Below are 15,079 nucleotides of genomic sequence, written 5' to 3' on the forward strand. Positions count from 1 at the left end.
TTTCTCTCAACAGAAGAAGTCTTTGTAAAAAGATCTTTGAAATTTTTCTGCATAAAAGGGCATCATAAATGCTTTTGGAGAACTTGAAGTGGGATGGTTAAATAAAAAGCTGAAGTGTTTGGGATTCCACATCGGGGCCTTTTGAAGAAGACACTGCTGAATTGATAACGATGGTGGATTTGCAGCGGGGTGTCCCCAGTGGCGCTGTGGCCAGGGATCTGTCCACTCCGTCCTCATTAAAACAGCCCCATACCCATGTGTTTATGAGGGATGAAGGGTAAAGCACAAAGAGGGAGACAGAGGGAGAGGAAAAGAAGGATAAGAAGAAGCGAAACGCAGCACTTTCGAGGTTTGTCATGATGTAAATTAATGATAGGTATTTTTAGCTGGGGATCTAATCATCATGTGTGTGGAGACAGCACTCCAGCAAAGTGAAACAGGAAAAAGAAACGAGGTAATAAATGAGAAAATGGCTAATTTTCTTGAACAGCATGAGGTAGATGTGTAGGTTTGCCATTGCTTTTGAGCAGCTCAGCAGAAAATTAGCTTGGATGTGTTTTGACGATACAGCAGGAGTCCAGGAAAACGTATAATCTATAAGGCCGTCACTGTTGGAATGAGAGTGTTCATCAGTCACTTTGATTTTTCATTTTGTATTGTGATCAGAAACACAAAGATGAAACACTATTTTTTTCTTATATATAAACAGGGGATTTCATCAGTATTCACAGTGGGTAATCAATCAATCAAAAAACCACAAGGTATAAACCTTTAAAAAAAAATTATAATTATAGGCCGTCACTGTTGGAATGAGAGTGTTCATCAGTCATTATATATATATATATATATATATATATATATATAAAAACACCCAGCACGCCCCTGCGGGCGGTTTATCCTTCAAGCTCGGGTCCTCTACCAGAGGCCTGGGAGCTTGAGGGTCCTGCGCAGTATCTTAGCTGTTCCCAGGACTGCGCTCTTCTGGACAGAGATCTCCGATGTTTTTCCCGGGATCTGCTGGAGCCACTCGCCTAGCTTGGGAGTCACCGCACCTAGTGCTCCGATTACCACGGGGACCACCGTTACCTTCACCCTCCACATCCTCTCGAGCTCTTCTCTGAGCCCTTGGTATTTCTCCAGCTTCTCGTGTTCCTTCTTCCTGATATTGCTGTCATTGGGAACCGCTACATCGATCACTACGGCCGTCTTCTTCTGTTTGTCTACCACCACTATGTCCGGTTGGTTAGCCACCACCATTTTGTCCGTCTGTATCTGGAAGTCCCACAGGATCTTAGCTCGGTCATTCTCCACCACCCTTGGGGGAATCTCCCATTTTGACCTCGGGACTTCTAGGTTATACTCGGCACAGATGTTCCTGTACACTATGCCGGCCACTTGGTTATGGCGTTCCATGTATGCCTTGCCTGCTAGCATCTTGCACCCTGCTGTTATGTGCTGGATAGTCTCTGGGGCATCTTTACACAGCCTGCACCTGGGGTCTTGCCTGGTGTGATAGACCCCAGCCTCTATGGATCTTGTACTCAGAGCTTGTTCTTGTGCTGCCATGATTAGTGCCTCTGTGCTGTCTTTCAGTCCAGCTTTGTCCAGCCACTGGTAGGATTTCTGGATATCAGCCACCTCCTCTATCTGCCGGTGGTACATACCGTGCAGGGGCCTGTCCTTCCATGATGGTTCCTCGTCTCCCTCCTCTTTCTTGGGTTTCTGCTGCCTGAGGTATTCACTGAGCACTCGGTCAGTTGGGGCCATCTTCCCAATGTATTCTTGGATGTTCCTTGTCTCATCCTGGACTGTGGTGCTGACACTCACCAGTCCCCGGCCCCCTTCCTTCCGCTTAGCGTACAGCCTCAGGGTGCTGGACTTGGGGTGAAACCCTCCATGCATGGTCAGGAGCTTTCTTGTCTTTATGTCAGTGGCTTCTATCTCCTCCTTTGGCCAGCTTATTACCCCAGCAGGGTACCTGATCACGGGCAGGGCGTATGTGTTGATGGCCCGGATCTTGTTCTTACCATTCAGCTGACTCCTCAGGACTTGCCTGACCCTCTGCAGGTACTTGGTGGTTGCAGCCTTTCTAGCGGCCTCTTCATGGTTCCCATTTGCCTGCGGGATCCCCAGGTACTTGTAACTGTCCTCTATGTCTGCAATGTTGCCTTCTGGTAGTTCAATCCCCTCAGTTCTGACTACCTTCCCTCTCTTTGTTACCATCCGACTACACTTCTCCAGTCCGAACGACATTCCAATGTCATTGCTGTATAGCCTGGTAGTGTGGATCAGTGAATCGATGTCTCATTCACTCTTGGCATACAGCTTGATGTCATCCATGTACAGGAGGTGGCTGACAACTGCTCCGTTCCGTAGTCGGTATCCGTAGCCAGTCTTGTTAATGATCTCACTGAGGGGGTTCAGGCCTATGCAGAACAGCAGTGGGGACAGAGCATCTCCTTGGTAGATCCCGCACTTGATGGTAACTTGTGCTATGGGCTTGGAGTTGGCCTCGAGTGTTGTACGCCACATCCCCATTGAGTTCCTGATGAAGGCTCTTAGGGTCCCATTGATCTTGTACAATTCTAGGCATTCCAGTATCCAGCTGTGGGGCATTGAGTCATAGGCCTTCTTGTAATCAATCCAGGCAGTGCACAGGTTGGTCAGTCTGGTCTTGCAGTCTCGGCTGATTGTTCTGTCTACCAGTAGCTGGTGTTTTGCACCTCTGGTATTCTTGCCAATTCCTTTCTGTGTCCCGCTCATGTATTGACCCATGTGCCTGTTCATCTTAGCCGATATGATGCCTGACAGGAGCTTCCATGTAGTACTGAGGCAGGTTATTGGTCGGTAGTTGGAGGGGACCGGTCCCTTCTTGGGGTCCTTGGGGATCAGGACCGTCCGGCCTTCAGTTAGCCATTCCGGGTGTCTTTCGTTAACTAGCAGCTGGTTCATTTGTGCTGCCAGACGCTCGTGGAGTGCAGTCAGCTTCTTCAGCCAGTAGGCGTGAACCATGTCGGGCCCTGGTGCTGTCCAACTCTTCATACTGGAGACCCTTTCTTGGATATCTGCCACTGTGATGGTTACTGGACCCTGTTCAGGGAGGTCGCTGTGGTCTGCCCTCAGATCCTCTAGCCACTGAGCATTGCCGTTATGGGTTGCATCCTTCTCCCATATGCTCTTCCAGTATTGCTCCGTCTCCAGCCTTGGTGGTGCTGTTCTCTTATTGTTCCCTTGCCACTGAGAGTACACCTTTGCTGGTTCTGTGGAGAACAGCTGGTTTATTCTCCTGCCTTCTATCTCTCTGGTGTACCTCCTCAAGCGGCTGGCCAACGCTGTGAGTCTTTGCTTGGCAGTTTCCAAGGCCTCAGGTATGGACAACTTGCTGTATTTCTTAGGCACCCTATTTGTCGCACCTTTCTGCAACTCCGTTAGTTGGCTAACCTCCCTCCGTGCTACTTTGATCTTGCCCTCTAGCCTCCTTCTCCATGGAGGGTACTGCCCCTTGTGGCTGTTCAACTTGTAGCCAAGCATCTCACTGATCACTGCTGCCGTATTGTAGATCAGCTTGTTAGTGTCGGTAATCGTGGTTGTAGGTATTGCCCGTAGTGCTGCATTAACATCATCTAGCAGACCTTCTGAGGGTACTTCACGTAATCTTGGTAACCGGCTACGGGGGATCCAGGTTTGAAGCTTGGCCATGATCCTATTTTTCAGGTCAGTTCCTCTATATATATATATATCAAGCTCCCAGGCCTCTGGTAGAGGACCCGAGCTTGAAGGATAAACCGCCTGCAGGGGCGTGCTGGGTGTTTTTTATATATATATATATTAAATAAGAAAAAAATAGTGTTTCTGATCACAATACAAAATGAAAAATCAAAGTGACTGATGAACACTATATATATATATAAAAAAAAAACACCCAGTACGCCCCTGTGGGCAGTTTATCCTTCAAGCTCGGGTCCTCTACCAGAGGCCTGGGAGCTTGAGGGTCCTACGCAGTATCTTAGCTGTTCCCAGGACTGCGCTCTTCTGGACAGAGATCTCCGATGTTATTCCCGGGATCTGCTGGAGCCACTCGCCTAGCTTGGGAGTCACCGCACCTAGTGCTCCGATTACCACGGGGACCACTGTTACCTTCACCCTCCACATCCTCTCGAGCTCTTCTCTGAGCCCTTGGTACTTCTCCAGCTTCTCGTGTTCCTTCTTCCTTCGAATGTTGGAACACTGAGCTACTAGTTGTTTCGACGTCATTGTGGATGTTGGGTATCGAAGAATCCATAGGTCCCTCATCCTATTCATGTAGCCCCTTCCGCCGGGGTTACTTGCGTAGTAGCATTCCAACAACGCCCTGTTTTCGTCTCTTGCCCACCGAAGCCTTCTTGTTCCAGTAGCCCACTTTTCGTCAGGGTGCCCTGGTTCCTCAACACCTGACACGGACCTTGTTGATCCGGGCGACGTCCGAGCCGGCATGCCTTCATATTTATCTGTCTCGCTCATGTCTGCGGTAGGCTTGCTTAGCATAGGCTTGCTTAGCATATATATATATATACACCTGAGGCCTTGGAAACTGCCAAGCAAAGACTCACAGCCTTGGCCAGCCGCTTGAGGAGGTACACCAGAGAGATAGAAGGCAGGAGAATAAACCAGCTGTTCTCCACAGAACCAGCAAAGGTGTACTCTCAGTGGCAAGGGAACAATAATAATAAGAGAACAGCACCACCAAGGCTGGAGACGGAGCAATACTGGAAGAGCATATGGGAGAAGGACGCAACCCATAACAGCAATGCTCAGTGGCTAGTGGATCTGAGGGCAGACCAAAGTTACCTCCCTGAACAGGGTCCAGTAACCATCACAGTGGCAGATATCCAAGAAAGGGTCTCCAGTATGAAGAGTTGGACAGCACCAGGGCCCGACATGGTTCACGCCTACTGGCTAAAGAAGCTGACTGCACTCCACGAGCGTCTGGCAGCACAAATGAACCAGCTGCTAGTTAACGAGAGACACCCGGAATGGCTAACCGAAGGTCGGACGGTCCCAAGGACCCCAAGAAGGGACCGGTCCCCTCCAACTACCGACCAATAACCTGCCTCAGTACTACATGGAAGCTCCTGTCAGGCATCATATCGGCTAAGATGAACAGGCACATGGGTCAATACATGAGCGGGACACAGAAAGGAATTGGCAAGAATACCAGAGGCGCAAAACACCAGCTACTGGTAGACAGAACAGTCAGCCGAGACTGCAAGACCAGACTGACCAACCTGTGCACTGCCTGGATTGATTACAAGAAGGCCTATGACTCAATGCCCCACAGCTGGATACTGGAATGCCTAGAATTGTACAAGATCAATGGGACCCTAAGAGCCTTCATCAGGAACTCAATGGGGATGTGGCGTACAACACTAGAGGCCAACTCCAAGCCCATAGCACAAGTCACCATCAAGTGCGGGATCTACCAAGGAGATGCTCTGTCCCCACTGCTGTTCTGCATAGGCCTGAACCCCCTCAGTGAGATCATTAACAAGACTGGCTACGGACTACAGAACGGAGCAGTTGTCAGCCACCTCCTGTACATGGATGACATCAAGCTGTATGCCAAGAGTGAACGAGACATCGATTCACTGATCCACACTACCAGGCTATACAGCAATGACATTGGAATGTTGTTCGGACTGGAGAAGTGTAGTCGGATGGTAACAAAGAGAGGGAAGGTAGTCAGAACTGAGGGGATTGAACTACCAGAAGGCAACATTGCAGACATAGAGGACAGTTACAAGTACCTGGGGATCCCGCAGGCGAATGGGAACCATGAAGAGGCCGCTAGAAAAGCTGCAACCACCAAGTACCTGCAGAGGGTCAGGCAAGTCCTGAGGAGTCAGCTGAATGGTAAGAACAAGATCCGGGCCATCAACACGTACGCCCTGCCCGTGATCAGGTACCCTGCTGGGGTAATAGGCTGGCCAAAGGAGGAGATAGAAGCCACTGACATAAAGACAAGAAAGCTCCTTACCATGCAAGGAGGGTTTCACCCCAAGTCCAGCACCCTGAGGCTGTACGCTAAGCGGAAGGAAGGGGGCCGGGGACTGGTGAGTGTCAGCACCACAGTCCAGGATGAGACAACGAACATCCAAGAATACATTGGGAAGATGGCCCCAACTGACCGAGTGCTCAGTGAATACCTCAGGCAGCAGAAACCCAAGAAAGAGGAGGGAGACAAGGAACCATCATGGAAGGACAGGCCCCTGCACGGTATGTACCACCGGCAGATAGAGGAGGTGGCTGATATCCAGAAATCCTACCAGTGGCTGGACAAAGCTGGACTGAAAGACAGCACAGAGGCACTAATCATGGCAGCACAAGAACAAGCTCTGAGTACAAGATCCATAGAGGCTGGGGTCTATCACACCAGGCAAGACCCCAGGTGCAGGCTGTGTAAAGATGCCCCAGAGACAATCCAGCACATAACAGCAGGGTGCAAGATGCTAGCAGGCAAGGCATACATGGAACGCCATAACCAAGTGGCCGGCATAGTGTACAGGAACATCTGTGCCGAGTATAACCTGGAAGTCCCGAGGTCAAAATGGGAGATGCCCCCAGGGGTGGTGGAGAATGACCGAGCTAAGATCCTGTGGGACTTCCAGATACAGACGGACAAAATGGTGGTGGCTAACCAACCGGACATAGTGGTGGTAGACAAACAGAAGAAGATGGCCGTAGTGATCGATGTAGCAGTTCCGAATGACAGCAATATCAGGAAGAAGGAACACGAGAAGCTGGAGAAATACCAAGGGCTCAGAGAAGAGCTCGAGAGGATGTGGAGGGTGAAGGTAACAGTGGTCCCCGTGGTAATCGGAGCACTAGGTGCGGTGACTCCCAAGCTAGGCGAGTGGCTCCAGCAGATCCCGGGAATAACATCAGAGATCTCTGTCCAGAAGAGCGCAGTCCTGGGAACAGCTAAGATACTGCGCAGGACCCTCAAGCTCCCAGGCCTCTGGTAGAGGACCCGAGCTTGAAGGATAAACCGCCCACAGGGGCGTGCTGGGTGTTTGTTTTTTTTTATATATATATATATATACACATATACATATACATATATATACACATATACATAAATGGATTCCCAAGGTATATGGTCTGACACAGTTACCTCGTACCTAATAGTCATGTTTGCTAAAGCTGCATGTCCATCAGCTGTACAGATACAGTGGTCCAGCCATGATGTACTATGCCAGGCTTCACTTATGTATGTATAGCTATCTGCAGGCAGTAACACTTTGGTAGACAAAAATTATATTAGATATTATATTAGAATTATCCTAATATAATATCTAATATAATTTTAATATAGTTCAACAAATAAAGTTCCAAACAAAATCTAGGTAAATTCATACTTTTATTTATTTATTTTTTACCATACTGATAAAGTTTATAGTTAAGGTTGGACCAGGTGACCCCAAATCCTCCCTTAGTTATGCTGCAGTAGGCCTAGGCTGCTGGTGAAGTTTTCCATGATCTTTGTGTTTCTTTGCGCCACTTTATATTTAATCATTAGTTATTATTAGGCTTTTGTGAAGGACTGTGGTTGTCCCCTCCCTAAGCCTGGTTCTGATTTCTTCCTGTTAAAAGGGAGTTTTTCCTCCCCACAGTTGTAGAGTGCTTTCTCACAGGAGGTCGTTTGATTGCTGGGGTTTTCATTGTATTAATAGAGCTGACTGTTTTTATGATTTGGTGCTATATGAAGAAAAAAATAATTATTTAACTGTTTGAACTATCATTTTAAGAAAAAAAACAGTAGCTCATTTTAAATTTAATGGCAGCAACATGCCAACTGCTTTGCAACTAGGTTTGTTAAAGCATGTATCCCATCCGTGTATGCCAATCAAGCAGTAGTGTAGAAAAGGTCACAATAGCAAGTCTTTTCCAAAAGGTGTGAAACATCCACAAATTGTATGGGTACAATGCACAGACACACATATCTACTAATTACTGATAAGTAACAATCTGAAAAAAAAAAAACACTAGGAATTCACAAACCAAAACTGAATCACAAACTTCTTGCATGGCTGGAAATTACCGAGGTTATGTTCAATTACTCCAGTTAGTGGAAATGAGATCTAACAGACCCTGAAGCTATAAAAACCTGTATCAGAGCAGTCAAAGCAAAAATGACCTAAAAGAAAATTAACTACCATACAGATGTTATAAAGGGGGAAACTATACATAGAAGTTAAACGTTGGGCCTCTATCTTTAAGAGTCTGTAGGGACTGACTTGATTATGAAATCAGCTTCCCAGTTGGCTTCATTTGGTTTTTTAAATATATCATTGTACTTGATGAACTCTCACCTTTGTTCTTTGCTGAGGCAAAGCTTTGGTTGCACTTTCAGAACATAATATAGCAAAATTTCATTTTTTTTTAATTGTACATCAGCCCTCCCCACTAAAAAGCATAAAAATAGATCTGAAACAAATAAACTAAACCAGCACCAGCAAAGAAATTTCTGTTAGGTCGAATATTTCTTTGTTGTAACAATGATTCTTGGCAATAAATCTTATGCTGTTGGAAAGCCTGTTTATTTCCCCTTAGATGATACAACATTAAACCCTTGACATTTCTCTGTCAATGCCAAACAGTTTATTTTGCCATTGACTGCTGTTTGGTGTGATTTACTGGATTGGGTGATTGAAGTCTGAAGAAACAAATCAAATTATCCAAATCAGTCAAGGGTAGTATGTTTACAGCAGACACCAACTGAACACTATAGCAAGGTCCATGTTCACAGATGCCGCTATTTGTAGGTACACACCTGATTTCACCTGAAGTTCAAAACAAGAATCAGTAGCACAATAAGCTGTTTGGCACTCACAGAGACAATTTGGTTGGTTTTTCAAGGGCACAACCCACATACTCAACTCTGCATTGTATTTTTCTTACAAATGTGGCAAAATTTAATGGGAAATAAATATGCTTATCAAACTATATAAGATTTATTGCCAAGAAGCATTGTTCCAACAAAGAAATAACCGGCCAAACATACGCTTCCTTACTTTTTATACAGTTTATACGCTGTATTTAAGCACTGGAAAGAAAATGACTACAAAAAAGGACAATGCTTCTACATTTTGCAAAACAAGAATAAAGCAGTACAACTTATTATCACCTTAATTTGATGCCACTCCCTGTTATCACTCTCCTAATCATACTCTACTTCCTCAAATATTAATGAATGAAGGTTCAGCTCTTAGAAAGCTGAATCCGGTCACATTATGCAGATCTGAGCACGTCTCTCCGAAGACAAAAGAGCACATGGCTGAAACCACGGGGAACATGCAACTCATAAACAAGGTTAAAAGGGGTTAACAATTGGTGTGAAGTGTTCTTTGAGATAGATCCGTCGTTCATTATGCCTCATTTTTAAGCCAGTCAGTATCAGTTTTTATCTCCAAGGGTCATGTGGAAGAATGAATATACATTAAGAGCTTGTCCCAAATGTGCATGTAGTTATAGGAACTTGTTGGGGCAACAGTACTTTTTTCTTTCCTAAACTTACATTAAATTGTCAAAGTATACAAGGTCTAACAGCATGGGAAGGGAGATGGAAAGAAGTGAATAATTAAACTTCCTTTTTAATGTTTAATCTTGGTGATTAATGTCAGTGGAAAAACCTATTTGGCCTTACACCCGAGGGGAATACTTATGAGCTTTGAGCTTGTAGTTATATGATTACATTTATGGGCATGGTGCTAATCTTAACGTGTGCGAAGCTTGAGGCGCCAAGGTAGTGAAGCAGCACGAGAGGCTGAACAGTTCTTCAGCTTAACTGTGAACCCCTGACAACTCCAGTTGCCCTGTGACCTCCACTATTGCCTATTTTCTTTAGTTTCTTACTATTATTTGTCAAAAATGAATGAAATGCTATAGTTCAGCACGTTCTCTCTCACTGAAGTGAAGAGTTCTCAACCTTTCCTTGAACTTTTCTCAGCACTTTACTTACCAGCCGTAGTCGTGAGGACATCCGTAGTGTTTCTGAGCCCCATGAAGTCAAACTGGTAAAGCCTCCAGTATTTCTGATCAGATGTCTCCACTGAGTTTCGCTTCCATTTGTACACAATCTCATCTCGTGGGTAGCCGTCTAGAAACCACATGGAGAATTTGGTGTAAATGAAAGAATATGAAAGGGAGAGAAAGGTAGAAATAAAAGTTGAAATAAAGAATACAGAAAAGATTGTTGCAACAATGCAGTTTTTATTTTATGCCTAAATTATATATGTTATATACAGCCAGTTTTTGTTAGTAGTTGAGTGGACTGCAGACCAACTGAACAACTTGTTTCCTTGAAATCTATTATGTACAACCATAGTGAACAAATTCTCTTGAATTATTTACTGTAGTTTTCATCTTAACCTCTTAAAGTAACATACATCCGATGGCAGTGTTGGGAAGGTTACTTTTAAAATGTATTCCACTACAGATTACAGAATACATGCCCCAAAATGTATTTTGTAACGTATTCCGTTAGTAACGTATTCTGAATACTTTGGATTACCTATTATATTATCATGCTTTTTACAACTACATGAATGTGAATTATTACTTTTACTGAAGGTTACTCGCCATACCAATACCGACTAGATTTTTAAATCTTAATATAAAATGAGTAACAGTAGGGTGGACATTAGGTAAGGCTGCATTTTTTGCAGCGATCTCATATAGAAAACTGTTTCATGCGTATATAAAACAGGTCTGCGGCTCCGAACCGTAGTAAAGGGACCTCTGGCTAATACGTCGGGTTCTGTGTTGGGCTCGTAGCTGAAAACTAGCTTTAATTTGTTATCTGGGTCAGCTTTGCTAGCGAGAGACAGAGAGAGGCGTTGAAAGGCTGTTTCAACAGAACTTATTGTTTCGGAGAAAAACACGAAAAAACTGTACAGTCGAGTCTTAATAGCTTACTTACAACTGGGCTCGTCAGGCACTCTTTTTGGCTGCAGTGGTTATTATTATATTTACATGCTTCCAGCTCCCGTTTCTGCTCGGTGACAGCTCGTACTTTTCCACTCTCCTTTTTCTCCCTCCCTCGCTCACAGACACATAACGGGTAAGGCAGTCCATTCTCCCTGCAGCACGGACTACACTGCCCATGAGGCTACATTCTTAGGGCGATGCCTATAACACTCTGCCTATTGCCTTCATATTAAATCATTTTTGTGAATAATTTTTTAAAAATATTTCTTCACGTCATTATGCAGCCGCAAGTATATGGCGTTATTTTTGTGAATATTACAAAAATACATTTTTTTGCATGCAGCAATGAGTTTTGTTCACTCAAATTTAGCTTTTCTTCGCTCAAAATAAATTTCTCCTTATAACGCACCTGCAAATCTGTTTTTACGTGTGCTCAAATTTTTTTTTACGTGCGCTCAGAATAGTGGCACAAAAATAACGCCATACAAGTAGGGGTGACATGGGCCGCGAGATTGAGATACAGGCATTAGAGCCTCTTAATGCGCGTTTTGTTTGGGGCATGGAAACCAAAAATAGAGAGGGCATAGCCGAACATATGAAACAGGAAAAAACCACCATGTAATCCCTTTATTTCAGCAAAGTAACTGTTTTCTGAATACCACCTTTTTAAATGGTAACTGTAATGGAATACAGTTACGCATATTTTGTATTTTAAATACGTAACGGTGTTCTGACAAACCATCCTACTTTGGCAAAACGTCCTACCATAAGTAGTTTATGCACATTTCTGCTGTCACAGAGTAACTCCAGCACCAATTTAAGTAGGTATGACGGTTTGCCACTTAACTTTGCCCATTAAAGTATGCTTGTAGGTAACATTCACAAAGATAGCATGGTTTGGCACTTAATCTTACCCGTCAGAGTATGTTTCTAGCTCTTATTAAGAAAGGCAGGATGATTTGCCACTTAATTTTAGCTGTTAAAGTATGCTTCTAGCTCAGATTAACAAAAGTAGGACGATTTGCCACTTAATTTTAGCTGTTTAAGTATGCTTGTAGGTGACATTCACAAAGGTAGGATGGTTTGGCAGTTAATTTAACCCATCAGAGTATTTTTCTAGCTGATATTCACAAAGGTAGGACGGTTCGCCACTTAATTTCGTGTTGTGCGCATGCGCAGAAACAACAGGTAGGATGGTTTGCCAGGTAGGATGGATTCCCAGAACAACAGCGGTACATGTAATCCGTTACTCCCCAACACTGTCTGATGGCCAGTAAACGGTTTACTGGTAGGGCTAGGGTGTTGTTGAGTCTCATGGTAAACAACACAGTTCCAGAAAACAGAAGTCATCTATCAAATCATCTCTCTAAGATGCAATTTGGGCATTATAAGATAGTCATTTGGGAATACCAAATAGGTAAAAATTACATATTATGGGTAGAAATGAACCTAGCCCAAGCCTAACTTTACATGGGTCACAGGCAACCTAGCAGATGATGAGGTTAGCGCATGCTTTGAGTCACGAACCCGGTATTTTTTAGGGTACCAAACAAATTCCATTGTTATTATAATAGCGAGAAATTGATTCAAATTAAATAAGTTGCTGCCAAACTTTGCTATTGGAGCATATTTGGGTTGAGCTGCTGTTGCCTAAAGAGTAGTGCTGTTACGTTACAAGAAAAGAAAATTTGGTTACATTAGAAAACTTACTACTGTTGCAGCTCTTGTTTTGTTACAGCTGTTCGCGCACCTATCGTGGCGTTGGCAGTATGGCTGTGTTTCTACAATAATTTCAATGATACATCCATACAGTGGCTCAGAGGTATAGCGGTTCAGAGTTTGGTTATTTTTTTTTTTTCTTCAAACTATTGAAAACATGTGACTTTCTGAAGAAAACTTTAAAAAGAAGGTTTTTTATTTCCTGTTTAAATTCTACTGCTTATACCGGCACTGATGTGGAGGTTTTGAATTTGTGGGGACACTAGTCGTTCAAGAGAATGCTAAAGTGAGTCTGCCTCTCAGAAAGTGTTTTTTGGGGGAAGTGTTTTCCAAAATGCAAACTGTCCAAGTGAATACATTTTATAATCTAAGGGAAACACCTTGTCCAAAGAAAAATGTTTTATATTGTGAGTTGTTTAAAATAATTAAGAAGTGTGGCATTATTTTGTTAGAGACCATTATAAATTCTGTTCTATGCCCTCACCAATAGGTGGCCAGCAGTCTGGATCTGGACCCAGACACCATTCTTTATGTAGCCACACATCTTACTAGATTTTGACTGACTGTTTCTATCTATTAGTTTCTTTCAAAACTCAAAAGAGGCAACTGGGGACCTGGTACATGTTAAAGGGTAATGGTAAAAAGACAGCCTCTAGGCTACTTTTAAAGAAAAAGATAATAGAAGTGGCTTGCCTTTTTCTTAATAAAAATCGATTTTTCTTTTAATGTAGCGTGTTGTCAGATATGTGTTTCTGTTACAAGCCCATTGTTCCACTTCAGTGACATGTAAAAGTGCTTTTTCCATGGAGTGCTTACAAGGAGAATGGCCTGCTCAAAAGGCTTTAAAGCTGGAGCAACTATGTTCTGTACTAATTCTGGAGATGTTCAACCTTAAAATGGCACAGTTTCACATGCAGGGTATTGCTCGGGGGTAGACATTAGACACAAGCACTAGCAAGCACATTGGGAATTGAATTTTCTTGAAAGCTAATACATCAACAACACTGGTGTCTCCTTGTAAGTAAAAGAAAAAAAGCTGAGCTCAATTGACAAGTTGAACCAGTTTGACATGCAAAAATGAGTGACAGCAGTAATGAGCAAGTGGCAAGGCTTGTCGTGCCCTGTACTGGCAACCAGACTAATTATGTAAATGGTCTAATTTAGAGGATAGCCATCTATAACCAAGAGGAGCAATCACCATGATGCAAGAGGGATGTAGTTGGCAAATATTATTGCCATCATATTTCTCTTGGTGTGTGTTTTACAGTTATCTTTTCTGCAGACAGGCATTGTGTTGCCAGTGTATCTCCATAGCTACAAGAGCCTTCATGCTTTTAAAAGCCCCCTGAAGCCACATGTTCTTTCACAATCTTATAAATTACAGCTGTCTCTGGCCTTGATTCTAATATTCTCCCTTCCAACTCTCCAAACAAAGAAGACAAGAGAGGCCTTCTTCTGCCACATCCCTCTAAACAAAGCCAGTTAATTAAATTTGATTTCTTCTAGCTTTTTTATATAATGCAAGCTAATAGAAGACATTATTCCTCTTTTTCAACAAGCCCGTGGTCCTGAATCACAACCACTTAAAGGATTAAGAAGTTCAGTATACACATATATACATATAAATAGACCAAGTTATTTTAAGAAGAAAGGACTTTCTGTCCAAAAGTAAGAGTTTACTGTGCTTAGTAACGATTAGCTGACTGAAAAAGCGAAGGAAAAGAAAAGAAAGAGCCTGCAAGCACATTGTACAGAAGGTCAGTCGAGGTTCATTTCCAGCGTCAGCTGCTTTGGGAATATGCTTAAACTCTAAGCACTGGATTGCATCCCTTGTTCGTCACAGTGACACCCAAAGGTTTGACATTTTAGATGAGCTTTTCAAAATGAAAACAAGAACACAAAACCTGAGCGACATGAATGCTCAGCCACGACTGAACATGAACATTTGTGGGGGTTTCAAGTACTGTAAAAACCCCTGTGGCAGCCATGATGGAGGTCTTGTGCTTTCTTTTTTTGAGCATGATGGAGTGAGGACTGCTGATTGCATCTTTTAATGCATGACTAGTCTGTTTCAACAGCACTGAGATACACTGATGTTTCTTGATTGTTACACACTAGCAGGACAGCTTTAGGGATGGCAATGTCAGTTTGTTGGTCAGTGAAGGTCCTACACCCCTTGTCAAGACTGAAATATCTCGAAAAAACTGGAACCCAGAGGATAAATGCTTTGGAATTTGGAAAGTTTCTTGACTTTATATGTAACACCACTGTCAGATTGACACTTTTTGGCTTTTACCAAAATATCTGAACAATTAGTGGATGAAATACTCGAGCCAAGAGGAATTCACAGCTCTTCTGCCATGCCAATGTAAGTTCAACATTTTATGGAATCAAA

At 43.5% G+C, this 15,079-nt stretch overlaps 1 protein-coding gene and 1 long non-coding RNA gene across 3 annotated transcripts in view; one reads left to right on the forward strand and one right to left on the reverse strand.

The window, feature by feature from the left end:
- The window catches only part of LOC309701090 (gamma-aminobutyric acid receptor subunit gamma-3-like), a 193,814-nt gene that overhangs the window by 43,050 nt on the left and 135,685 nt on the right, over nt 1–15,079 (reverse strand). For both annotated transcript variants that reach the window (XM_082525095.1, XM_082525094.1), the window contains exon 7: nt 9,998–10,135. In XM_082525095.1, coding sequence (XP_082381221.1) covers nt 9,998–10,135 — 138 coding nt within the window. The remainder of the gene's footprint in view (nt 1–9,997; nt 10,136–15,079) is intronic.
- Nucleotides 1–15,079, forward strand: part of LOC309701117 — a 69,579-nt gene that overhangs the window by 35,901 nt on the left and 18,599 nt on the right. The gene's annotated exons all lie outside the window — the stretch shown is intronic.

Source organism: Aulonocara stuartgranti (assembly GCF_965226115.1).
Source record: "Aulonocara stuartgranti genome assembly, chromosome: 23".
Taxonomy (NCBI): domain Eukaryota; kingdom Metazoa; phylum Chordata; class Actinopteri; order Cichliformes; family Cichlidae; genus Aulonocara; species Aulonocara stuartgranti.